The 25069-nt window shown below is 43.5% G+C and overlaps 2 protein-coding genes and 1 long non-coding RNA gene across 4 annotated transcripts in view; 2 read left to right on the top strand and 1 right to left on the bottom strand.

Annotated features, from left to right (window-relative positions):
- Window positions 1-15257, top strand: part of raver2 (ribonucleoprotein, PTB-binding 2) — a 21696-nt gene extending 6439 nt beyond the window's left edge. For both annotated transcript variants that reach the window (XM_088393179.1, XM_088393178.1), the window contains 14 exons: window positions 861-1168; window positions 1246-1410; window positions 3799-3990; window positions 6209-6329; window positions 7103-7185; window positions 7266-7364; window positions 7852-7963; window positions 8424-8776; window positions 9334-9442; window positions 9520-9710; window positions 9797-9901; window positions 10010-10108; window positions 10224-10442; window positions 11118-15257. In XM_088393179.1, coding sequence (XP_088249305.1) covers window positions 861-1168; window positions 1246-1410; window positions 3799-3990; window positions 6209-6329; window positions 7103-7185; window positions 7266-7364; window positions 7852-7963; window positions 8424-8776; window positions 9334-9442; window positions 9520-9710; window positions 9797-9901; window positions 10010-10108; window positions 10224-10442; window positions 11118-11258 — 2297 coding nt within the window. In that variant the 3' untranslated portion in view covers window positions 11259-15257. The remainder of the gene's footprint in view (window positions 1-860; window positions 1169-1245; window positions 1411-3798; window positions 3991-6208; window positions 6330-7102; window positions 7186-7265; window positions 7365-7851; window positions 7964-8423; window positions 8777-9333; window positions 9443-9519; window positions 9711-9796; window positions 9902-10009; window positions 10109-10223; window positions 10443-11117) is intronic.
- jak1 (Janus kinase 1) lies at window positions 14232-25069 on the bottom strand. The gene is made up of 25 exons (XM_088393176.1): window positions 24779-25069; window positions 23446-23658; window positions 22985-23108; window positions 21967-22120; window positions 21728-21891; window positions 21379-21647; window positions 21042-21154; window positions 20671-20844; window positions 20305-20462; window positions 19995-20109; window positions 19653-19851; window positions 18970-19079; window positions 18547-18693; window positions 18322-18409; window positions 18112-18239; window positions 17842-17983; window positions 17592-17743; window positions 17375-17525; window positions 17164-17252; window positions 16886-17078; window positions 16693-16811; window positions 16402-16574; window positions 16222-16339; window positions 15814-15924; window positions 14232-15589 (listed from the first exon to the last, which is right to left on the bottom strand). The coding sequence occupies exons 2-25, from the start codon at window positions 23651-23653 to the stop codon at window positions 15476-15478; spliced, it is 3513 nt and encodes a 1170-aa protein (XP_088249302.1). The 5' UTR covers window positions 23654-23658; window positions 24779-25069; the 3' UTR covers window positions 14232-15475.
- On the top strand, window positions 18296-19974 carry LOC148389076 (uncharacterized). Its single transcript, XR_015861969.1, has 2 exons — window positions 18296-19156; window positions 19250-19974. It is a non-coding gene; the product is annotated as an uncharacterized LOC148389076 (long non-coding RNA).

Raw genomic sequence — 25069 nt, 5'->3', positions numbered from 1 at the left:
TGTTGGAGAAAAGTAGTGTGCAGAATTTTGCACCATCCCACGCTTCTCATGCAACATTTCCATTATCGCCAAATGAGAGAGAAAACACTTCCATTAGCTTGTAATGCTTCGTATCAGCCAGTACTCCGTTAAAAGAAGATTGGAATTAACCAGTCCTGTGCAAGTGTACGTGTCTTAGATGAGGCTTGAGGGAATTGAATCTTAAGGCAGTCACTTCGAACAACATTTTCTTTGTGCCATCTTGCCGTCTTCATCTTACACCAAATCTACTTCAATAGTTTAGCCCAAACGTTTGATTTTTAGTCATTCTATTGCCAACTGAACATGTTCATATATCTGTGTCCGTCGCTATTTTGACGTGATGGATACAAAATATTGTCTTAACTTGATGCGCAGCGCTGTACGGGACGTGCAGTTTGATGGAAATCTGTAATCAAGTCCAAAGTGAATGCACACAGTTAAATAGTCATAGCATTCGAGTGCTGTTAAGGATCACAGCTAAGTGTGCATGTTATTTGAAAATTTGCCTAAAGCGTGTATGTGTGTGTCAGTCACAGTGTACTCCCCCTACATTGTGGCTTCCTTTTGGCTTTATCGCTAATGTGTTGTCTTTCTCTTTGTGTAACTGTCTCTGTCATGTCCTTATGACTGTCTGTGGTGTCGGTTGCATGTTGCACACTTCCCGACCGATTTTTGTTTTGTTTTTTTCTTCATGTGCATGTCTCTGTGAACTTGCCACAAATCTGTCTGCTTTGAATGTATGTTTGTCATCCGTTTTCATTTCTTTGTGTTGGTTCTCTGTGTGTGTGTGTGTGTGTGTTTTTCCTTTGTGGCTGTCTCCATAATGTCCACTCCTCCAGCCTTTGTGACTTTGCTGAACGGGGACCAGGCTCAGGATGCCATCCGCTCCCTCCATCACAGCACTGTCCGGGGACGCCTGATCAATGTCACCCTGCAGCCGACCGACTCCCTGCTGTGCCTCACCAACCTGCCCCACACCTTCACCGGCCAGCAGTTTGAGGAGCTGGTACGTTCCTACGGAAACATCGAGCGCGCCTTTCTGGTGTATAGCGACCTGACGGGCCACTCCAAAGGCTACGGCTTTGTCGAGTACATGAAGAAAGACTCGGCTTCGCGGGCCCGTTCCGAGTTGCTGGGACGACCGCTGGTACGTTTGCTCGCGTGTTGCGTTTGAGTGACACGAAATGGCGCCCTGTGAGAGAAAACCATTTCTGGCATTGGTAGGGGGATCGCTCACTGATGGTGCAATGGATGGACGTCAACCAGCTGACTCAGGAAGAGAACCTGCACTCCAAATGTGTGTGTGTGGACCGACTGCCTCTGGACCTCTGTGACTCTGAGGAGATGACCCAAATCTTCTCGGAAACATACAAACCAGTCTTCTGTCAGGTAAAAGATGCTGCCCTTTCACATTGAAATTCATGCAAATGCGTCGATATAGTTTCCATCCCTCTATTCCAAAACAGGACTTTAGTTCAAACATGAATTGATTCAAATTCATTTTGCTGGGTTGGTTCATAAAACATGTCAAAAAATAGGCCAAAAAAAAATAATCATTGTTTTTTTTTTTAGTTTAATCTGTCATTCTCAAATTCAAACCTAAAATGTGAGTGTTGGGATCGTTCTGGGCCTCAAAGTCAACATCACTCAGCAAGCGTTTCCATAGTGAGGTGTGGCTGCTGTGATATCCGCCCGCCCGCCCCGCCCCGCCCTCTCTCTTCTTTTTTCCAACTTCAGCTCCCTGTTCTATTTCATCCACTCCACCATCTTGCCATCACTCACTATGTGATCTATTGCCTTTCCCGTTTTAGCTCCACCCCTCTGGCCTCTCCCACATGGAAATCAATAGACTCCCACCACCATTCTAGTCCCATGGTGCTTTGTGGGCGTTGAGCTCATGTTGCTTGGCTGTTACCTAGCCACTTGGCTTTGACCTATGGCTCACTGACTACATTTTGAATGTATGATGCATTTTTTGTACAGTACATTACTGCACTGCGGCATTTCATTTGGTTCTCAAGGCTTGTGAAAACCAATGAACAAACCAACGCGGCGTCGGCTCTTGGAGAAGTGAAACATGCTCCATATTCAAAAAGGGCAAAAATAAAAATGAGCTTAGTCATTGTCATTTTCTGCACTTGTTCAAATAGCTGTAGTTAAGACTCATCGAAGAAAAAAAAAACGTTTTGCGCTTTTTATTTATTTGTCATGTATTGTAAGCCGTTTGATTCTCTAAGCCTTCCTCTATTAGTTGGGCAGAGCCTTTTTTTCTGATCAGAGTGCACTTAAGCCTGAGAGCGACAAGTCGGCTACCCTTGAAAGGGCCCTTCACACTGCAGTTTCCTTTGCGTCAACCTGAAAAGGTGCAGAAAGCAGAAGGTGAAAGAAAAAAAACATTTCTTTATTACTGAAGAGGCAATCGTGAACAAATGGACACGTTAAAAAAAAAAGGGAGAATATTGGAATGTTAGACTTAGTTCAAGTTAAATAAATCCTAAATTGGTCATTTTTCAATCAATTCAATGAGGTTATGCTGTCAGTAACATTTGAAAGGTGCTTTTCAGACTAGGTCTTGTGATCATAAATTTGAATTTCAATATGGAATCAAATATGAGAGCTGATACAGATTGCTCTCTCACTTTTTGCATTGTTACTCAGGCTTGCATTCAAAGTTGATAGCCCACATGCAATTTGGACTCAAACTTGTTGAATAAATTATTGATGTAATAAGTTTTACATTTTAGCCGTCATCTCTCACGTCTGCACACAGGAATAATATCCTGAGCGCATTTTTATTTGTTTTCCCTTCCCACTCACTCCTGTGCCCATCTTTTTTCCCTCTTGCCTTGTCACTTTGGCTCTTCTCTCCATCCATCCATCCATCCATCCATCCATCCATCCATCCATCCATCCATCCATCCATCCATCCATCCATCCATCCATCCAGCCATCCATCCATCCATCCATCCATCCATCCATCCATCCATCCATCCATCCATCCACCCAAACCCATTCGGAAAGCGGGAGAGTGATTCATATAATTTCCATGCAGTTTGTTTAATGTATGCTGATGATAATGGACTATCGACCCACTGGTCGACACACGTATCCATTTTGCTCTCTTATTCTCTCCATGCGTCTTGTGTTGAGACCGGAGGCACCGAATAGCAAATGAGTGGATGCAAGGTGGGAGGTTTTGTCCTCTTGATAGATTGACAATGGCTGCAAACAGTCATTAGCCCTCCTGCTCGCTCGGCGCAATCACTTCCAACTGATATTTCTTTCAACTCATTGAAAAAATGATTGTTCAATGTAATTGCCGTTGTTACTTCAAATCCACTCAAAAGGAATATACGCAATCTGTGAAGCGAGCTGTTCAATATATCCTTCGGCCACTACTGACCAAAGGGTGGGTGATAGTTTAAAGATGAACTTGTCATCACCTGCATAATATTTCCCATTAGCAGCCATTAGCTTCTCTGCATTATTTAGCTACCTCGTAGAAGTTGGAAAATGCTACTTAGTGGAAAGAAAAGCGGAGCCTCTGCTCAGCTCGTGAGACTTGCACTCACTGTATTTAACCGTCTATGGACCGAAAAAAATGAATAAAGCAATTCATGCCAGGTAAGTTGTTACGTTTTGTTGGACTTCTGTGACCATAACAAACATGTTGAAACATAGTGGAGTCCGTACGTGCACCGAGATGGCAGTTTAATGATCCACTTTGTGATGGAAGACTTGATGAATATGCTGATATTGTCTACATGATGTTCCCAGCTTGCTCAGGATGAAGGAAGTCCGGTGCGCGGCTTCGGTGTGGTGGAGTACGAGTGCGCGGAGCAAGCAGAGTCGGTGCTGATTGAGATGGACAGAAAAGTAGTGGGAAGACAGGAGGTCCGTCTGTCGCTCTGTACACCCGGCACCTCAGGGAGAAGCACCCTGGCTGCGCTTATCGCTGCCCAGGGTATGGTGAGTCACTTTTACATTTCAAAACTTGAAGCACTTTTAATGAGCATAGGAGAAATATCATGAATTCACCAGGTGACTACCTGAGTCAGCTCATTCTTTTCAATTATATTATTTTGAAAGGTTTTACAAGCCTAAATGGCAGTCATGGAAGTATGTATATCTGAAAACGAACAGACCATTAGGCTATCGACTCACTTTTAATATGAATTGACTTACATCCTACCTTTTTAACAGCAGTTTTGAAGATTTAATCATATAATTTTTCTCTTCTTTTTTTAAAAAATATTCTTCAGATAGGAACATGGTAGAAAAAAAACAAAAGAGGAACAGCTAGCAAGCCTTTCGAACAGATCCCTATTTCATAGATGAGCAATAAAAGCAAGGACAAACATGGGGCTCAGCAGGTGCTGCCATTCTCACAGCTCCTTCTAATTGTGTCTCTGTAGCTGTTTGTTTAGCAAGCAGTCAGTGTTCAGATGCAAGAAAACTCCCGGCATGGCTGAGGAAGTCCTTGTTGCTGTGCTATCCCATCCAAATCAGCAATGTGGCACTGAAGAAGCCCTGACATGATAATTACAGCTAAGAAGGCTGATTAGTCTCTCCTCAATTGTCTCCCATCGTGGCAAAGAACGCCAGCCACATGTCGGCAGATGAGCACAGCGACAAAAGACTGAAGGAATTGAACGGAATGAATGAACATTTTTCTTCTGAATTGGGATTGACTAATTGGCTGGCTGATTATATCAACTAATATTAGGCCTTTTTAAAAAAAAATGGAATTAAATCTCGCTCCGTCCTTACATTAATTTCGGGAGAGATTTGAGTCAAAACGATTCACACAAATACAAGTCACCACTTCATGGCAAAGAAAATAACAAGTACAACGATACAACAATAACGAGTACAAGAAAATCACGTTTTGTCAATGACTTGTCACTTATGTAAAATTCATCAGTTTATACTTGCTTGCAAGTTTTTCTACTTCCTCTCTGTCAAGTTAAACAAATACTGCACAGTATCGTCATCATAATAATAAGCACAGTTTGAGAGCTTTGACTTGCCTCAACTACCCCAAGGCCACATCAGATTTCTTTGAATACATTTGTACATAGGCAAAACAAACAAATGATATTCAAGAAAGAAATGACGATCCAGCTCGGGCTCTCAGGCAATTCTCTCATTTGTCCCTTTGGTCACTGCCATTGTGAATGCCAGGCACCAGATGGCTGCCTGCGTCCGCCTCCTTACGTGCTTGCCGCTTCTCGCTTTCCATTCTTCGCAGCTTTCTTACTTCTCTGGCACTGGAAAGTGTGTGCGGGCGCGTGTGTGTGTGTGCGGGCGCGTGTGTGTGTGCATGCGCGTGTGTGTGTGTGGTGTATGTTCATGTGTGGGCGGGTGGCAGGATTATGTGGCTGCCAGTAGCTAAACAGATTGATGCATGCTGACATTTTTTTCCAAGTGGAGGAATAGCAATGAGAGAACGTTTTCTTGCTTCACCTCTTTTTTCTTGAAGGTTGCTCTCTCATTCACACACACACATGGAGTACACGTGTGTGTTCCCTCCCTGTCAGTGATGCAGTCTCTTGCTGACGTGACAGGGTTTACTTGGGCCAAAGTCGTGCCTTTGCCCCAAGGCAGACAAGGAAGAAATAGAACTCGGCGGCTAATGTTTTAAATAGCAGCCGGAACATCCGACCGACTTGTACTCTCTGTGCAGACTAATATTTGCAAGAGATTCACTTAAAAAAACACAGCATTCAATGATATCATATGGAGCATTATGGTGCTGCCACTGGTTTGTTACTCACAATAATAATATGAATAACATCATTAAATAAATCCGTTTATATAGCCACACTTGGATGTCATGATTTTTCTTGCCGCTCTCCTCTTCTGACCTCATTGTTTCTCCTCTCTTGGCCTTGAGCTTTCTGACTTTTTTCCATCTCGTCCGTCCTTTTCTTTCTGCTCGCGCGTGCCCAAAATGAGCTGTAATGACACGGCAGATGCATCCTGATGATGTAAATGAGAGCAAGTGTGATAGCAGCCTCCGCCGGCAGGGCACTCGAGATGAGATGAAAGACGGGTTATTTGGATTTGGCCCGCACACACACACACGCACACACACACACACACACACACACACACACACACACACAGACACAGTTTGTCTTGCGCCTGCCTTTAAAGACGTGTTCATTTGCTTGTCTTTGTGCAGATTCTAAGTAACAGGAAAGGGCTGTTGCCGGAACCCAACCTGGCTCAGGTGTTGACCAGTATGACAAACCCTGCAGCCTTACAGATCCTCATGAGACCTTATCACACTGGCAAACGGGGAGGTGAGACAGCGTGCAATCTCTTCCATCCAACACCGTTCTTATAAATAAAATATAAAAATAATGCTCGATTGGAACGGCATCATTTTTACATTTCCAGCGGTAGACAATTTCAACCCTGCTGAGAATATCATTTGCAGAGTTGTTGTTGTTTTTTTTTTTTTTTTTGGTCAAACCATGACTTGAATACACTAATTAGACTTTGCAAGTCTCATAAGGATCGCTTTGCGTTGTGCATGAACAACACCGCCGAAAGGAATTCCCTCGTCATTGTGGAAATGACAACTGTGCACTCGCAACATATATAATCTTCCGGATGTGATGCTTGAGTTCTTTCCTCAACTCAAGCAGTACTTTTGCTTCAAGCAGCTTGGAAGATAATCAAAGGCTCCCCGAAGAGTCTGCTCGGCTTGTCGGGGCCTTCGTTATTTGATTAATAGTTAATCAGGTATTAACATGAAATTGTGTGACATTAGCGGGACAAATGAGAGCCGGAAGAAGAGTAGATAAGAGGTGGGGGAGCTTTCTCTGAACAAGAGCACACAATTCAAATCTATAATTAGGGCTGTGATTAAATGTTAAACTTTCTCTACCTATTTCGAAGGAAGCTGCCGTTAGTATATATATTTTTTGGTTGCATTTATTATGAGATGGTGTGTGATTCGCGCATGTAAATCACATGTTCACGCTTGACTGTAAGAAAGTGCTCACAATGGATGGGCGTTCAGGCCAGGATTTGGACAAAATCTAAAATTGTAGTTTTGTTTGTTTTTCAGGGAAGTATGGGCGTCGCATGAACCTGCCATTTCTCAGGCCGCCGCTCACCACAGCTCTTCTGACACTTGGAAAAGCTCAACAGGTTCCAGCCGCATCAACCCGAGCGTGTGTACGTGTGTGCACGTGCACGCTTGCTTTACGGAACCTTCTTTTGCCTTGCAGAGTGCCATGTTTGGCAATGGACTCCTTCTTCAGAACCTCCTGCACATACAGCTTGCTCAACAGCAGCTTCTACACATCAAAGACAAGTGCATCAGCAGTGTAAGATGCGTCTGTCTGTGTGTGTCTGTGTGCGATGTTGGCTCCAGCACAGTTTTGCCATTTACAAAAAGCACAATTCAAGCAATAGGTTTGTCCCATTTTTGAGGACGATAGCCGCAATTGGATTGGCCTGAATGGGTGGCAATCATGGGTAAATGCCAGTCTGCCAGACGCTAACAGCTCACAGCAACACATTGAACGGGACAAAAAAGAACTATGAACTAGTTCATTTTTGAAGCAATGGAAGGCGAAATGCGACTTGACCTGTATCAGATTTTTGTAAGACTGAGTGGCTCGATTTTGATTTTTTTTTCCAAAAGCTACTACTACTATTATCATTATTATTATTGTTATTATTATTATTTTGAAATCCCACTGGCGCGGCAATTGGATCATTGGATTTTTTATATGCATGATGTACTGCATGTTGTTTTTTTTGTTTTTAATTACATTTTGATCTAATAACTTTCTGCTTGCACCTCCTCAGGCCTCCAGCCTGCTGGGAGATCCAACCAGGTTGCTGGTGCAGAAAACTTTACCTCTGCGCACTCCAGGCCTCATAGCAGTTGGGAAAGGCCTCCTGGGAGACTCCCCCTCAGGTCACTAGACTGCCTGTAATGTAAAGCTGAAGTATAATTACGACAAACGAATCAAAACATGTTGACAGCCATAAAACATTTTTGTTTGGCTTTTATTAAAACTATGTTTATCGATTTTATTTTTCTGAACTCCATGTCCCTGTTGATTGAACAATGCGTTCTAGCTATTATAGCGTATCATTTTTCTTTGCAGCCTTTTTGCGAGCCTCTCTGATCTCTTTAAATGTGTTTGCATTCACTTACAACGATGTGTTTATGAAACTATTGAGTGGGAGTATTGGGAACGTGTGCACGGCTACTGCTAATGAAAACATGGATTAGTGCTGATGATTGAAATGAGAACCAGCTTTATTGACTGTGTAGAGGCAACCGAGCTATAGGGGATTCATTCTCCCTCTTACGCTAATATTAAGAGTTTCCCTTTCCTCACTTTTGCTGCCTTTTCCCCTTGTGTGGACAGAATTTTGCAACGAGCCTGTGCCAGCGTCGAGCCACAACGCCACAGTGGTGGTGTCGGCAACAGGTGTGATGCCCTACTTCCAGCCCCGACCTGGCGGAGGAGAACAAAACAGCAGCCAGTCCATCAGCGCTGCACCTGCCGCCTGCTCCTCTTCCTCCATCACATCATCTTCTTCCCCCTCCGGCTGTGGTGAGAGGCAGGCTGTCCCTTCAGGGAGCCTCATGCAGGGACACAACTACTCTTTGGGAAGAAGTCACTCAGGCCAAAGTACAGCTACGCCCAAACCCCCAGGAGGAGTTTATACATCCGCCGGGCTTCACAACACTTCAGATGGCTCTCCACTCAGCAACATGGTGAGCGTAGCCGACGACACACCTTTGACTCCCTTTAATTGGAAACATTTCATCTGTAATATTTGTCATTGGGCTAGGTTGTTACTCCATCTTTTTTCTTTCACAAGTACAAACACAAATTGAGCCACTAACAGCTTCGAGTAAAATGGAGACATTAAAGTTGACTAATTGAGTTTTATCCCGTTTGTCTGTTGGCCCATAAAGCAAACCAACACCAGAAGAGAACCTTTCCATTCCCCGGCAGGCAGGCAGGCAGGCAGGCAGGCAGGCAGGCAGGCAGGCAGGCAGGCAGGCAGGCAGGCAGGCAGGCCGCTCTGTCTTGCCTACGTATTTAACTGCAATTTTGCTGGCATCCATTAATTGAGATAATCATAGTGCGAATCCCAGGGCTGTCTCCTCTAAAGTCATTTTTTGAAATGAAGGGAAAATGTAATTAACAGAGAGCACAATTCTCTCAGGTTCATAAGCCTCCTAAAACTCAACCAAGTCATTGTGACTCTGAGTTCACTTCAATAAATGTCTTTGGAAAAGGTAATTGAGCTGGTCACTCTCTTTAGGTAAACAACGGTCAGAATTCTCTGCTGGGAGAGCCCCCCAAAGATGTCAGACTGCCTTCCAATCCGTACTTGAATCTAGCCAGTGTCATGCCAGGGGTTGTTCTGCAAGGTACTCTCGCACACAAGCAAATTCTTTTGCTCATTTTACTCAGCTCATCTGATCCAGTCCGCTTTCCCTCTCTGCAGGCTCACTGGGCACTAAAGCCCAGGGAGGGCAGCCTGCCTCGGCCATGTACGGCAACTCGGCGGCGACGACGACCCCTGTTGTCTCGCAGGCTGGCGGCTCCTTCTGTCCGAACGCAGCTGCTTCCGCCGCATCCTCGTACAATACTGACACTTCCTCCGACTACAGCCACTACAACCAGGCCTACACACAGGTAGACCCATCAAGTTGCTATTTTGATTTTTTTTAATGAAGGAGTTCATTCTAGGCAGTCAACTAAATACACGTGTACATGCGTAGGAGGCCATGCAACAGTGGTACCAGCACTACCAAACAGCACAAGGCTACAATTCGGCAGCTCCACAGGTCAATACAGCCGCCGATTACTCCAAGGACCACACGCAGGTAATACACACACTGCTTTTGGATTTGTTTTGTCGCGTAAATAGTTAGAATGCCTGCATTGGCGAGAAAAAAGGATGTGATTTACAGAAGGGCTTTTTTGCGCTGTAGGTTCCACCGGTTTCCTCGTACAGCGATTACAATTCCTACATGCAGACGTTCACTCAGTATTACTCCCAGTCGACAGCTACTCAGGCCTATGCCGGCAAGGTACTCACACACACACACACTCATGCAACCCACCCAAAACTGCTGCCAAGAAACACCCAGTGTTCACTTATGCTAGATGATTTCTGATATGCTATGATGTGCTACTGTCCAACAGGAAATGGATGCGTGCAGGCCTCTAGGCATGGCTCTTCATGCCGTCAACAATGGAGTGGCTCCTTCCCCTGCTGTCCTACCAACTGCTGCCATGCTGCCACCTTACAGCACCCTACCTCTGATGCCCGCTTTCCTGGGTGCGCCGCACCCAATGGCGGCCGCGCCAAATGCCGTCACCCATGCGCAAGCTGCCACCACCGACTGGAACGCCTACTATTATGTGAGTGGAAAAATCAAAGGACACCTCCCTCCTCTGATTGTCCACCTTAACAAAAATCATTTTATTGTTCCTTCAAGAGAAATGAATGTTGCACAAGGGACACAATGACCTCATTGAAAAAACTAAAAACCAGACTCAATCAAAAAAATTGCAAAATAAAAGAAACATCATACAAAAACACAACACAAGCATGCAGTCAATTCTTTCGGGTGCATTTCCCGACCTGATGATGATGCTTGTTGTCACTAATGTCATCAGTATTTAACAAGAGGAGCTTTTTCTGAAAGAGCTACTCCAGTGATGATATTAAGAGGCAGGATGGATGTGGAAGCCTGAGCTCGGCAGAACTGTCTGGAGAGAGATTTCCATTTGTTTGGACAGAAAGCCTTTTGTGGCCTCCTCGCTAGCGCTCATTGAGCTCAAGCCCGTTAGCCCGCTCTTATCCTAAAACACACACAAACACAGCGTGTTTGCATTGTTGTCTAGTTCATTTGTGCTGAACTTTGCCAAGCTATTTTTGTCATGCTTTTTTTTGTGCTACTGTTCAGAACGGAAGCTTCCTCTCTTTAAGAGATGTCACCATTCAGTTTGATCATCCATCCGGCCATCCTGCAGGGCAGCAGCAGTCCCCAACTTTTGTTGCAAAAGTAAAAACACTTGACACCTCTTTTTCAGAATCAGACACGGGGCCACAAGAGGGAGTACCCCCAGTTGGCGGTGCAGGAAGTGACGTCATCGGATGGCGGCTACATCGGGCAGCACTCTCAAGGCCTTGGGGGGCAGTATGCGGATTATTTCAAGAGGAAGAGGCTCTAGAGGGAGCAGCCCATCTTTTGATCTGGGTCCTCACTTTTGTTGCCTATCACAAACACTGTGGTCCTATTCAACTTCAAATCTATTCATGTCAAACAATCAACTCAAAACGGTAAGTTGGGGAACTAAGTGTGCCTTCTTGTGCCGCGTGATGACATATGGCGCTGCGCAAGCCACTTTATTACGCACCGTGGGTAACCTGGAAACCCCAATAATTGCCTACAAATGCTACAATCTGGTGGCAAAGCACTACTTTTGTCTAAATACAACTTCAACATCAAGATTTGTAATCAAATATGTCATAGTCTTACCACTTTGACCTGGGCAATCCAAAAAGGTGACTTTTTCAGCAATGGATGGAATGTACCTTCCCCTAAACATCTGCCAAAAGGGGAATTTGTGGACGCCCAACTGCAACCGTGTGTTCATGTATGTGTGGAAGTGCTAACAAACGGGTCCATATATGACCTACTATATTGTCATGACTCGTTTTCTTCTATGTAGGTTGTCATGGTTTCTGTCCGCATCGGTGTACTCGCCCCTCCCTTCCTGTGTCTACTCCCAATCAATGTACTAATTACAGTCACCTGCCTCTCTCTCGTTACCTGTCTTGTATTTAAGTCGTGTCTGCGTGGCACTCACTCCCGGTCGAGTCGTTGATGTCTTGGTGTCTTCTTGTCTCTCGTCTTTGTCGGTCGGTCGGTCGGTCGGTTTGGTTTCTGTTAGCCAACCCTGCCGGTCGGTCTGTCGGTTGTTTTGTTAGGAAGTTCTGTTAGTTTGCCGCTTCTGTTGGTGTAGCTCCTGGCTGCATCCTCCCTTCCAACTAGCTTTTCCCTCACTAAACCAAGCTGGTCCAAGCTGCATTTGATCACCCTGCTCAATTCCGATCCGTGACCTATATCTGATTTTAAACGGTTTGATTCCATTTCTTTTTTTCAAATCTGACCAGGGCTTTGACATCTTTTTTCCCCCCCCCCCTTCTACTGCTGTTTGATGTGCCTCTATGCATGTGTGTACTGTTCATGCGTGTGCCTAAGCTGTATCCATAGGAAGTGTCAGCCATTTTCTACTCTCAACACTGGGAGAACATCAGGAGATAGGGCATGGACCCAAAGAAAAAGCCCCTTTGACATGTAAGAGTTTCTCACCATGAAGTGTGACTCGTACGTCTAGTGTACTTAAGATACACATTCCGTATGTTTACCCGCTCTGTTGTGAGCACAATGTACAAACTACGAAAACCTGTAAATATATTGTTTTCCAATCCACTAAGCTGTATATTTGAAATAATGTTTTTGTACTCCCTGCAAAAAAAAAAAAAGTATTTCTGCTTTTTTTTTTTCCATGGAATTGTACAAACCCCCCCAAAAAACCTATCGATTTATCCTGGTTTGTTTTTTGTTTTCTACTGGACTGGTATATGTTGGGGAGGCTTTGACTGATTTTTCCAAGAAAGTCGAGCCATGTTAAACAAGGTCAAAGTTGACCAAGTTCAAATGATTTCAAGTCCATGCGACCATTCTTTTTCAAGCAGGGGCTTTGTGTGTCACTTGTGAGGCCTGTTCCAGAAATGTACGTATATATCTTTAGTGTATTGACTGCTACAGTATAGCGTTTGCTTTTTCCCATTGGATTTGCGGACTATTTAATCCAAATGTCAATGAATCTGTAATCCAGCACGTTTGCTTTCAACCATTGTGTGCATATCTTTGTGATCAAAGAGGTAGAAAGCATTGCATTTGAAAAAGGATCCAATGTAGTCAAGTAGTACGTAGTTGTCTCTCTCTCTCTTTCAGTGTAATGTTTGCTAGCGGTAAATACAATGTTGCTGCAATAAGAGGGGCACGGTGGGTGGGTGGGTGGGGTTTTGTTGCTCACCTTTCAATAACCTTCTTTTATAGAAGCTCATAAGAGCGTGAATCTTATTTCTTTCTGTCTGGCAAATGTTTCTCCATGTTCAACTTGAGTTGATGAGGGCTTGCTGCTTTACTATTACTGCTTGCTATGGCAATAACTATCTGCTGCAAAATGTTGAATGTAGTACGATTATTTATTCCATTAGTCAACATTATAATAAGCTTACAAAGGACTAGTCATTTAAGAAGTGATTTTAATATTGCCAAGTGGGATCTTGTGTTCACACAATTCTGTTTATAGCAATATTAATTGTCTTGCATTTATTCTTGCAAAATTGTAACTTTATAGCAGCGATTCTGACCATATTTACTGAATTTAATGACTATTCTTGTAAAAAAAAATGTAATATACATTTAGTTTTCTTTGTTTCATGCAATTATTTCTATTTGTTCTTTTCAGTGTTACCCTACTACTCATCAATATACTCTTGCAATTTTTTTTTTCTTTTTCAACTCGTGTAGTGCCGTACTCGCGTCGCCTTAGCAACACTGCAAAGCAATAGCAGATGAGATTAACCTTTTTTTTAGGCTAAAAGTATATGCTCTTCCATGACACCATTCTATTATTCTTATTCTATCATGCTTAGTGTACTGTGGCCCATGAATATACTTGCAAGCATGACATCATCCACTTCCATGTTTATGTACTGTATTGGCCATTTTGTGTCATGCATGTGGGTGGACTACTGATTAAGCCTGTCAACTGCTGAGTCAGGAGGCCGGAATGTGCTGCCTCGACGCTGCTCGCCAGCTATCTGTAAGTTATCGCTCAGCCTTTTCTCGCAATGTTTTGACTCCACTCTTGTATGTTGTCAATTGGCACAGGTGGGAAGCGAGCGGACAGCGACAGCTTTTGATTAGGCCCGCCATACAATTTGAAACAAATTCAAATTGGTAGTAAGTGCTATTGCTTTTCTATTCATTTTTTGATGTCTGCAATTGCACTGTATTGTTTTGGTTGATGTGTGGCAAAGGTACCAGTATGCCTCCTGCCCTACAAAGTTACCTGTGTGATACTTACAATACTTTCGATGAAGGATAGAATGTCTGTGATTCACACTTTGTAAACATAAGGCTTTTATTTATTCATTTGGGATCTGACATAGAGATTTTGCTACATTTTATATCGCTTTGTTTTACTGGGAATGGAATATTTTCAGGAAAATTTGCAACGTTACATACAGGACATACTATATATATATATATATATATGTGTGTGTGTGTGTGTGTATGTATATGTGTGTGTGTGTGTGTATATATATATATACATTCCCTAATATATATATATATATATATATATATATATATATATATATATATATATATATATATATACATACATATACATACACATAAACACACACACACACGGTGCATATATCTTCAAGATGTAATCATTACATTGCATTTGGAAAGACAAAGAAGACAGTGATTTTATTTATTTTTCCATTGTCTAACTATGGAAGCTATAACCACCATGAGTCAAACTGTTGTCTTTTTTTCTTTTTCTTTCAAGAGGAATTGTCTTTTACATTCCCTAATTAAAATGTGGACTTGAATGTTTCCTTTTTTTCTTTGTCACGTTAAAATGGTAAAAGCCTTGCTGAAAGCCTCACATAGAGTGAAATGGTACAGATAAAATGAAAATTGACATAAATGTAAAACAATTGTTTAAAATACATTTGAACTGAGAATGCCCTGTAAAATAACGAAATAGTAAGGTGCGACTATCAGTCTTGCAACATCTATACTTTTTTTTCTTTTTTTTTTTAATATATTTTCTGGAAAAATAACTTTGTCAAATGTGACATCAGCAAAGGAGAATATACTGACGTGCGACCAATCTGCCTGTAGGATTAATGAGATATCAATCAGCTGAAGACGACATTCTCAGCTCTGGTGCATCGTTTTTGAAAGGACAAATCAGTGGTGATCTTTTTTCTTTTCTTTTTTTCCTTTGTCATACGCAAATGAGGGCTGGTCGGAACTGGAAATGCTCCACCAGCCAATGTGTCACACATGATTCCATGGCTCAGGGCACTCCCTCCGAGAAAGGAGTGACACTCAGGATTAAACTAAAATAAAAGCATTCATCCAACCACCAAGGGTGCTCGGATGCTTCGGGTCTTGCGATGAGATTGTTTAGCTGCCGCCGCCGCCGCCAATTGGCACATACGGGAGTAGAGCACACGGTATGTTACAGAGGTTCCATCATATTGATTAGTAGCAAGCGGTGTGGCGTGGCGTGGCATGGCGTGGCAGTGCGTCCAGAGTACAACCAAAGGGCTGATGCGGGCTTAAGTTTCATTCGGGAGAGCCCAGCTGCTGCGGCAAGGTGCTCAGCTCGTCGATGAGCTGCTTGAAAGTGATCCTCTTTTCGGGGGCGTGCTCCCAGCACTTGCGCATCAGCTCATAAACCTGCCACGACAACCACAAAATGGGACAATCAACAGAAGTAAGCTGGCAAATTACTTCTAAATTGTTCAATTGCAAATACGTTGGAGGCGAATTATTGCAACCGTCGTTTCTGTCAGAAGAGGGCGCCCATGATCGCGGATCATGACAAATGATTATGATGAAGAGGTAATGCGTTTTCAACAATCTATATCAAATATTGGGAGGCAAAACTCCAAGTGTCTTACAGGTTCAGGGCAACCATCAGGTCGTGGTAACCTCTTGCCCTCCTCCAGCACTTGGACCAAACGAACAATGATCATCTGACCATGGTATGAACCAATCATCTTGGAGAAGAGCTGCAGAAGGTAAAGAAAGTACTCACTTAGAGTTCATCAGAAAATATCAACTGCTACAAAAAGACAAGCCTGTTTTCTTGAATCAAATACAATGTGCTGCAACATTTGCCCTAATCAGGGGCTAGGAGCAGATGCTTGGCGCCATCCTGTGGCATCTTTGTGCAATTCAGAGAAGACAAGCGTGTTTTTCAAGCTTATATAAGCTGTTTTTTTTAAAGTTTTGTCATCTCATAATTTATCATTACAGTGCTTCAATATCGCAAGGGGAGGCGGCAGTACGTAAGTGATTATGAGCACCTGCATGGGGACCTTGGTGGGGTCACAGAAGGTGATGAGCTCGTACATGGTCACCCCAAAAGACCAAACATCCGAGGCAAGGTAGAACTTGCAGTGAGTCAGGCACTCTGGAGCGTACCTGAGGAGAGATTGCAAACTGAGCAAACTGAAATGAACTGAATGAAGCCACATCTTGTTTACCAGTAGATCGGGCTGTCAATGTCATCCTTGACTGTGTAATAGACTTCATTGTCCTTAATGCTTTTGGTCAGGCCAAAGTCGCCGATCTTCACCGTCCGCTCGTTCTCCACCAGTACGTTTCGGGCGGCCAGGTCACGGTGGATGTAATTTTGAGATCCCAGATAGTCCATTCCCTAAAAATGGAAGAGTGTATTAGTCTGCTGTATACTCATTCAACCCGTGCGGTGGTTTCGATGACTTCTTTAGGAATGAGCGAGAAGATGGAGGGAGACGAGAGCCGATCGTGCCTACCCGGCATATTTGAGTGGCGTAGCTGAGCAGAGTGCTGAGACTGATTGTTTTGCCGGGCAGGTAATCTTTCAAACTTCCCAGAGGAAGGAATTCCATGATCAACTTGGTGGCCAGACCACCTGCTTGCACACAAATGAAGATGGCGGCACAAAATGGCTTCCAATGTCAAGAGGCAATTGAATTGTTCACTGACCCTCTTCCAGGCAAATGCCTTTGTACTTGACAATGTTTTCATGGTAGAGAGCCTTCAGTATATTAATTTCGCTGGAGAGATTGTTGCCCTTCTGTTGTCCGTTGTCAGGCTTAAGCGACTTCACCGCCACTAATTCGCCGGTTCCATCTCCTCGGGGATCATAACGACACAGCTCCACTTTTCCAAAATGCCCCTACAGAGAAATCAAGTGACGTACCAATGGTTATTCATCGGACTCGGCCTAAAATAATGTTGCCAGATCATCAAACTGCAATGACCTGTCCCAGATCTCTGTAATTCCTCAGAAATCTCTTTTCAAACACAGTTGGGTCCACTTCAGTCGAAGGCTGTGGTTTGATCGATGGATCTGTGGGAGAAAAAGAAGATGCCTGAAATCCCTCAAGCTAACCAAACAGTAAGTAACCTTGACTGCCTGCTGAGTGACATTTAAGCAGAAATGTTTGATACCCTTCGAGAGTGCGGTCTTACTTTTTTCTTCCAGTTTGTCAATGTCTCTGACTATGGCCCTGAAGAAAGGTCTCTTCTTTGGGTCATAGTTCATGCAGTGGATCATCAGTTCAGCTAACTCTCTGTAGTCAGGGGTTGCAAGCTGGCACTTGGTTTCATAAAACCTCTCCTTCTGCTCAAAGCAAAAAAGAATACATTACTGATCCGTTTGAAATCAGGCCATCGGATTGTGTACGACCTCTATGAGTTTCTTTTCTTTAAGTGGCTCTTCTCCATCATAGCAAATCTCCCACAGGGTGGTCCCAAAGCCCCACTTGTCCGCTGCAACACTCAGGGAAGACACACTCTTCACACACTCGGGTGCGATCCAGGGTATGCGATGGACGCACTCTGCAGAAAAGCATAGTGGTTACGTTTGCCTTCGCCATTTCCAAATAGATACGTACGACACAAGCATTTTGCTTTGATTCTTTGGAAAGCAGACATACCCTCTCTTGTGAGGACAGTGATTGGTATTCCTGAGTCACTGAGCTTGATAAAGGGCCCTCCTTCATCATCATCATCCAGACCCCCTCGAGCTAGCAAAATGTTCTTGGCGCACACGAAACCATGGACCAACTTTTTGTCCTCCTGTATGTTCAGATGAAAACTCTGTGTGAAGCTGTTCTTGTTTAAAAGGTGAGCCAAAGAAAATATTTGCTCTCCCCCTTGATGGAAAGAAAGATGTGTGTGTGTGTGCGTGTGTGTGTCTTTTTTACCAAATAGCTGAGAGCTGAGGCCAACTGCTTGGCCACCTGGAACTTCCAAGCAGTGCTAAGCGGGTTCTTTTGTCTCCTCATGAACAAATCCAGTGGCCCGAGTTCCACAAATTCTTCCACGATGATATCTGACACAGAAAAACAGGTTTGCTAATGACTGCTCTTACACAACACACACATTTATTCTCGCAGCTCATCCAATGCACTTACTTTCGAGGTGGCGGACACACACTCCGTAGAGGAGCACAATGTGCTTATGGGAGACTTGCCGCATCATACTTGCGGTTTCAAAGAAGGCCTGCAAACAAACAAACAAACAGACAGACAGACAAATATGACTGAATTGGAACGTGTACGTACATACATGACATTTTATGGCGACACATGGCCCTCATAAGAAAATGCATGAAATGTTAGTGTGAGCGGGAATCTTACCAGGGAAATATCTCTGTGTCCTGAGCCCAGCACTTTGAGCACCACCTTATACTCTTGGAAGGATCCGTAACCTGCATCATCATCATTTTTTACCCTCAGCATGCCGGAGAATATGTTAGTTCGTGTGCCGCGACCAAGATGCTCCTCCTAGTGCACGGCAGGGAAGGGAAACCACAGCATTGAGCGGAAACCTATACGTACGTATAGTGTACACAGAGCACAGCTTTTGCAGACGTTGCTACTGGTACTAGCTCGAGCTTCGAAAATAAAAAAGTTTGGACAACTGCTAAGACAGTATCCAAGACATACTTTTACATAACGGATGCATAGAATTGCTACCTATGATTATTATATCGTTCTTTCTTTTCCTTGAACAATGATGAACTTGACATTTTTGCAGGAACCAAGTGCAAGTATGTGTACCTGTTCAATTTCTTCCTTAGGAATGCGATGGATAATGACTTGGCATTCCTGCATTGGTGTCTGAGATACTGGTGCTCTATCATTAGTGACCACCAGCAAGTTGGAAATCTCTGCAACACAAGCAGTGGGGCAACTTAGGTTCACTCGCCTAAAATACAATGTATATGTTTGTAGAATGGCCGATTGGGTATGGAAGCATCAAGCGATCTGAGTAATACACAACAAAACGAAACAAAACAAAACCAAACCAAACCACTTCCTGTATTTCATCTTTTCACAGTACGCAGAAAAACCTGTGACACAGAAGTAAATGAGCCAAAGTGCATCTCCGGTAAGCCACATTTACAACTCTCTTCCTCTCTGACACAGACAGACGGACGGACGGACGAGTGCGTACGTGTGTGTTTGAGGATATGCACACATCTGAGACATGCATGCACACTACAAGTGCGTGCGTGCGTCTATTGTTTGCATTATGAACTCTTCGATTGAAATTTGCCATGGAAAAGTGCCAGCCAACTACAACAAAAAAACAAAATAAAAAAAATCAAGAAAATGTTTTATGGACTAGTGAGACAATGATTAACTTTTGCCAGAGTCGTTTACAGTGGGATCGAGTGTTGTTTGATTCTATGTTATGTCACAAAATCAAATAAGCTGCTCGTTCTCTTTAAAGGTCTTACCTCGAGGTTGAGGAGGGCAGCAACGGAGCAGATGGAACTGGAGATTGTCAGAGCGAAGACTCTGGCTCTCCAGGTGCTCTAATAGCTCCCTCAGAGTTGGCCTTGCCGTTTCTGTGCCGTAAAGGCAGAACCCATTTGGAGTTACTTCGATTTGGAAGTTTTTGTACTGTTTCACAGGACGGGATTCCTGGAGGTCAATCTAAATGGAGGAAAGTCCGTTTAATAGGAGTCTATGGAAAACAAGTACTGGCAACTTTCATTCTATTTCCAAAAATTCCCTTTTGTTCTTGCTAAATTGAATAAAGCTTGCACCAAATCAGGATCTATTCAGTGATGTTCTACCTCATCGCACACCACTGTGATGATAATGTACTGGTAGTCAGTGCAGCTCCAGCGTAGAATGTACATGCCCTCCTCATTACCCTCCTGACGCAGTTTTTGGACGGCATACTCCGTACTGGTGTGGGGAACAAACAATAGTGCTCAGTCAATTAAGACGGGGGCGTAAGAAGTGCTGTGCTGTCATAGTTCTTTACAATAAGATCTCAACTCAATGGTTAGCAGCTTCAAATGACAAAGTGTACAATGTGCTGAGAAACGAGGTCAAACGGCGTAGAAAGAAAACGACACCGATGAAAGCGGAAAAACAAACCAAATGGGGCCGTGGCAGCCATTGTTGATGTTGTGCACCACTGAAGCGGGAGCCACCTCTTTGCACAGATAGTGGTGGGCATCCACTGTTAGCCTGAAGTACCCATCCACAAGGGCTGCAAAAGACAGAGCCTCAGACCCAGATGCCATGTGCAACTCCTGACGAAACAAAGGGTGGTCAAATGTTAGCTTATTGCCAACCACAGGCCAGGTTCTTCCAATATCATGAATCAAATAGATACCATAAACGTATAATGCATGTATTAAAGCTGGGTATCCATTTCTTTTTTTTGTTCAATTAATTGATGGGGATTTTCCAGAACCCCCAACTCAATGGTCATGCTCTCTTGCTGTTTGTCTCACCCACCATTTTCTTGTGATCCTGTCTGTAAATTGTGACTGTGGCCTCTTTGATAGCCGTGTGCATGATCTCATGGAAGTCACAGAATCGTTCCCAGCCTTCATCAGCTTCTTTTTTTCTCAGAGTTTCATTGAGCTTGTTCTTCTTTGACCTGCCTTTCTCTTTATTGATTCCCAGCACCTATTTTGAAGACACACATAGCTGGTGTTATTTACTCTGCAAATGTGTTCAGGCGACAAGGCTGTTTGACAGTAGACGTTTTAACCAAATTCTTGTTCAGTCCAAAAAGCAATTTCAAATGACACATTTAAAACACAGCAAATACATGCTATTGAAATGAAGAATATTGTTTTTCAAATGATCACAGTCCGACTTACTGGGGGCTTCTTCCTCCAGGAAATGCCTGTGGTACCAGACACACATACTTGTACATCATGCCAAGTGTCCATGCTCTGATTTGGCCTCTTTTCCTGGATCTGGTTGTAGTACACTGTAAACACACACATACAAATATAGCTAGTTTAAAATACTCAAAGCCTAGACGTGCCAGAAAAGTGTGATCGAAATAGCGCTAAAAGCCGAAAATATCACGGCATATTTCATCTCAGGTGCTAACAACGTAACCTAATTAAGAAAATAAATATATGATTTGAGCATGTCACAAAAATGCGGTCCCGCCAAGAAGTACAAATGGAGAAAATGTCCAATTCTGACCAAAGCTTCCTCCATTCTTGACGTCTCCTTCTTGCGTTACACTCAGCGAGATGGGCTCCATTAGCTCACTGCCAAAGCCATTGGTCAGCCCCTCCAGAGTAGCCAGATACTTGATCTTCAGGTCGTACAGACTGATGTCGCTGCCCTTGACTGTTCGGTGGTTGAATTCACTGAGGAATTTCTTGAAGACATTGTTGATGCGGATGCGGGTCAAAATGTTACGCTGTTTTATGCTTGCATCTAACGCCTCTGGAATGAAACGTCTGTAGCTGGAGGATTGAAGACAAAAAAATATTGGGAACATCTTACACGGCTACGACTATCAGGAAGATGTGCCTGGGCATCTTACTTGAATGCTTGAGAAGCAGTAGACAGAGGCATATCCATGCTCATGGCATGGTGGGTAATCGCCAGCACAGCCATTCCCAGACACTCATTTTCCATCTCATGTTCCTCTGCCTCAGACAGGCACGTCCGAAGGAGCACCATACCTGATTGAAAATCATGCTGGCCCTGGAAAACAAACATGAAATATATAAAAATGTCCAAATAGAGCCCACAGAACATGCATGCACACGAAATCCGTACCTGGAAAAAAAGGTAATCAAGAGAGGCAGCATCCAGGAGTGGCGCTCCTTCAGGGGTTCTCTGCTGGCCCAGGCCTCCTCTAAGTCTACTGATGCAGTGTCTCCAAACTGGAGATTCACCTTCATTGGTGCCGTGCCAATTGCGGAAAAAGAACCTGAGTGCGACAGTAAATAAGGGCAAAACAGTTTAGTGAGAAATATTTATTGGATAACTCGTTTAGAATCAGCCTGAATTAGCTTGTTTCTCTTGATATTCATATCCACTTATATCATCAATGTTGGCAAGGTCCATATCAAGTGGCAAAAGGTTGATCTGTATTATTAAACGTTTGCACGTCATCAAACAACCTATGATCAACATTCAAGGAGAATGTTTTAATATTAAGAATAATGATTTTGATCCACCCGTGTGACATATTGGGATGTTTCTATTAACGCTCTTTAGTTGAAAGTTTTTATGACGACATGTTTGATTCCATTTCCACATTTCCACTTCCATGAGAAAATACTTGCAACAAGAGTTATTTGTCACGTGGCGTGCCCGAGCACGCTCGGCCGGTGACTTCCCTCAGCCACACCCCTTCGTTCTGGTCATGTCTGTCACCTGCTCCCACTTGTTACCTTGTGTATTTAAACCCTGCCCGCCCGTGTGTTCCTCCTTGTCGGTGTCTACTGTCGTGGTCCGTCCCTGTCCGGTGGTCCTGTTCCTGTCGTCTGGTTTTCCCACGCCCGGTCTGTCTGGAGGCTGACGGTCAGAATTTTATCCTTGTCCAAGTGGCCTCTTTCTGTTTGTCTGTCTGTTTGCTGGCTGTGAGTCTTTCTCCTGTCTGTGTCTTGGGTTCCCCAAAACTAACCAGCCTGCCTCCCTTCCAACTCCCTTTCCCTTCAATGAATCCTGGTTCAAGGTGCATTTGGTCGCCCTGGCTCAACTCATTCCTGACATTATTACAGGTCAGGCCAGGCGGATTACCATCCATCCTACAAAGCAAATCTTTCTCTCAAATGCAATGCAATCTTACCTCATGCGATAGTGTAACCTAATGTTGGTCTCATCTGTGATCTTGAATTCATAGTTAGGCGGGCACCACGTGCCGGTCACATCATTGTACAGGGCAAACAGATTGTGGCACAATGGAGAAATTGCTGACGAAAGGGAAAGAAACAAGGAAAACAATCAAAATCATACCGTTTGTTTTGTCCGTCACCCCCGCAACCAGAGCGCTAACATGAGGTCCCCCCACCTGTTGACTCACTAATGCTTTTGAAAGACTTTCTACAGCTTCTAAAGAGACACTTCCTGTGATTTGTGGCCAACCAAATGAAGGCTATTGTGGTAAGGGAAATTTCTGCCTTGAGTCATTAAGTGGAAAAATAATAAAAGCAATAAGCAGATGACAATATCAGGCACATTGAGTCTAGTTAATAAATGCTAAAATGTCGGGCTAAAACGTGTCATTGTTTTTGCCGGCTAGTCTCTTACAGCATTTCTTCGCAGCCTCCACACAGAGATCCTCTGCAGTGTAGCAACCTCTGAAGACCTCTAGCTGATGCACATCTGGTAAGTAGAAATGGACTTCCAAGCCCCAAGTGGATGAAGGAGAAGAGGTGAGTTGAGCCCTGCTGCTGTTGGTCGTCCTCATTTTTACACACAGTAGCCTGCTCAACTCCATCATCCCATGAAGTGGCATTCAGACTGAATAAGCACATGATAATAGTCATTAAATGACCAAAGGAAAACCACAATGTATATGTCAATGGCTTCATCCACAGAACCTAAAATCATCAAATTCTTTCACGACAAGTTAAGAAGTCATCTTCTGTAATGGTAAGCTTTCGTGGAAAGATGATCGATGGGTGAATGATTCACACATTTTTTTATTCAAAATGTTTGGAATTTCTCCTTCCCAACAGTAAATGTGATCTTATTTCTGTAGTCCTTCATGAAGTTGTGTTGAGTCAAAATAACTAATGCACTTTTTCTACTTTGTAAAACAACGGATAAATCCAACATTTGTTTTGCAGAGGTCGACTGTAGTTTTAAAAATGTAACATGCGCTATATGACAACACTAGTTGGCTGAATAATTTGGAATTATATGCAGGACTAAGTGCTAAGTGCTTTAAATTGTGAGTGGGGGTGTACAAAATGAGTTCTTGCTCTTAATATTGGTTTCTTGTTCAGCAGTTGTTGTTTTTTTAATGGAAGAGAGCCCTCTTGAACCGGAAAAAGAATTTGACAATTACTGTGCACTCTGAAGTAGAACATTTGTTAGAAATAGAATACTGTACTGAACAGTATTGATCCTGTCGCTTCAGTGTCCAGCCAATGCGCACATAGATAACCCGACCATCCCAGTTACCATAGCATAGATGATTGTTGTTTTTTTAGCGCTTCACAACTGAGCGTTTACTGAAATGGGTGCCCATTTTTTGAGTACAATATGTTAATACCGCGGTTAACTACTGGTTTAGTCATCAGGGCATCGAATGGGTTTGATTTGAACGTTAAGATCCTGTTGTTATCGCGTATGTGGATGATCGCGTAATAACATTGTGATAGCCCTCAACACCAACAGGCCAGGCCTGGCCTCATCTTCCTTCCTGTTCGGGCATCGTGAAAGCTGACACAAGAACATGAAATGTTAGCATTTCAACAACCCGAGCTTGGCTCGGAATAGCTAAGCCTATTCGCTAAGTAGCCTCGTAACAGTAAGTGTAACAAACAAGCGGAAATGGCAGCAGTCTCCGCGATCGTGACATGACGGACAATGACATCTTTTTCCGAATTAAACGCTACGTAATGCTGTCACTTACCAACAAGCTTTAGCCAGACAGCTGGCAGGATACTTGGGTTTCGTTTAAAACATCTGACGCTCCGACCAACTTTAAAAAAAGGTACTTAACTGCGTCTAAAGCTTTTGAAATTCACTCATCGGGAACTCGACGACATAATATCAGCAAAACCTTCCAGGGCCCACGGCACTTGATTTCTTTCGGAGGTTATTTTGTCAATTTCGAAGAGCTCGAGACAGTAGAATATCGCTACGGCTTCCTGACAAATAACCTCCCTCTTCCCGAAAACCACGCACGCAGCGGCCATGTGAG

Source organism: Syngnathus floridae, chromosome 13 (assembly GCF_059516105.1).
Source record: "Syngnathus floridae isolate MCC-2025c chromosome 13, RoL_Sflo_1.0, whole genome shotgun sequence".
Taxonomy (NCBI): domain Eukaryota; kingdom Metazoa; phylum Chordata; class Actinopteri; order Syngnathiformes; family Syngnathidae; genus Syngnathus; species Syngnathus floridae.
This window is presented reverse-complemented; position numbering and strand designations above follow the sequence as displayed.

Bases quoted from the DNA above. Each gene is read 5' to 3' on its own strand.
- jak1 (XM_088393176.1), bottom strand. From the start codon at position 23,653: ATGCCACTTCATGGGATGATGGAGTTGAGCAGGCTACTGTGTGTAAAA. The intron at 21,155-21,378 runs GTCAGAATTGGA...GTGTGTTTACAG, and splicing joins CAAGAATGGAGGAAGCTTTG to TGTACTACAACCAGATCCAG. The intron at 15,590-15,813 runs GTAAGACACTTG...TTGTCGTGGCAG, and splicing joins CTGATGGTTGCCCTGAACCT to GTTTATGAGCTGATGCGCAA.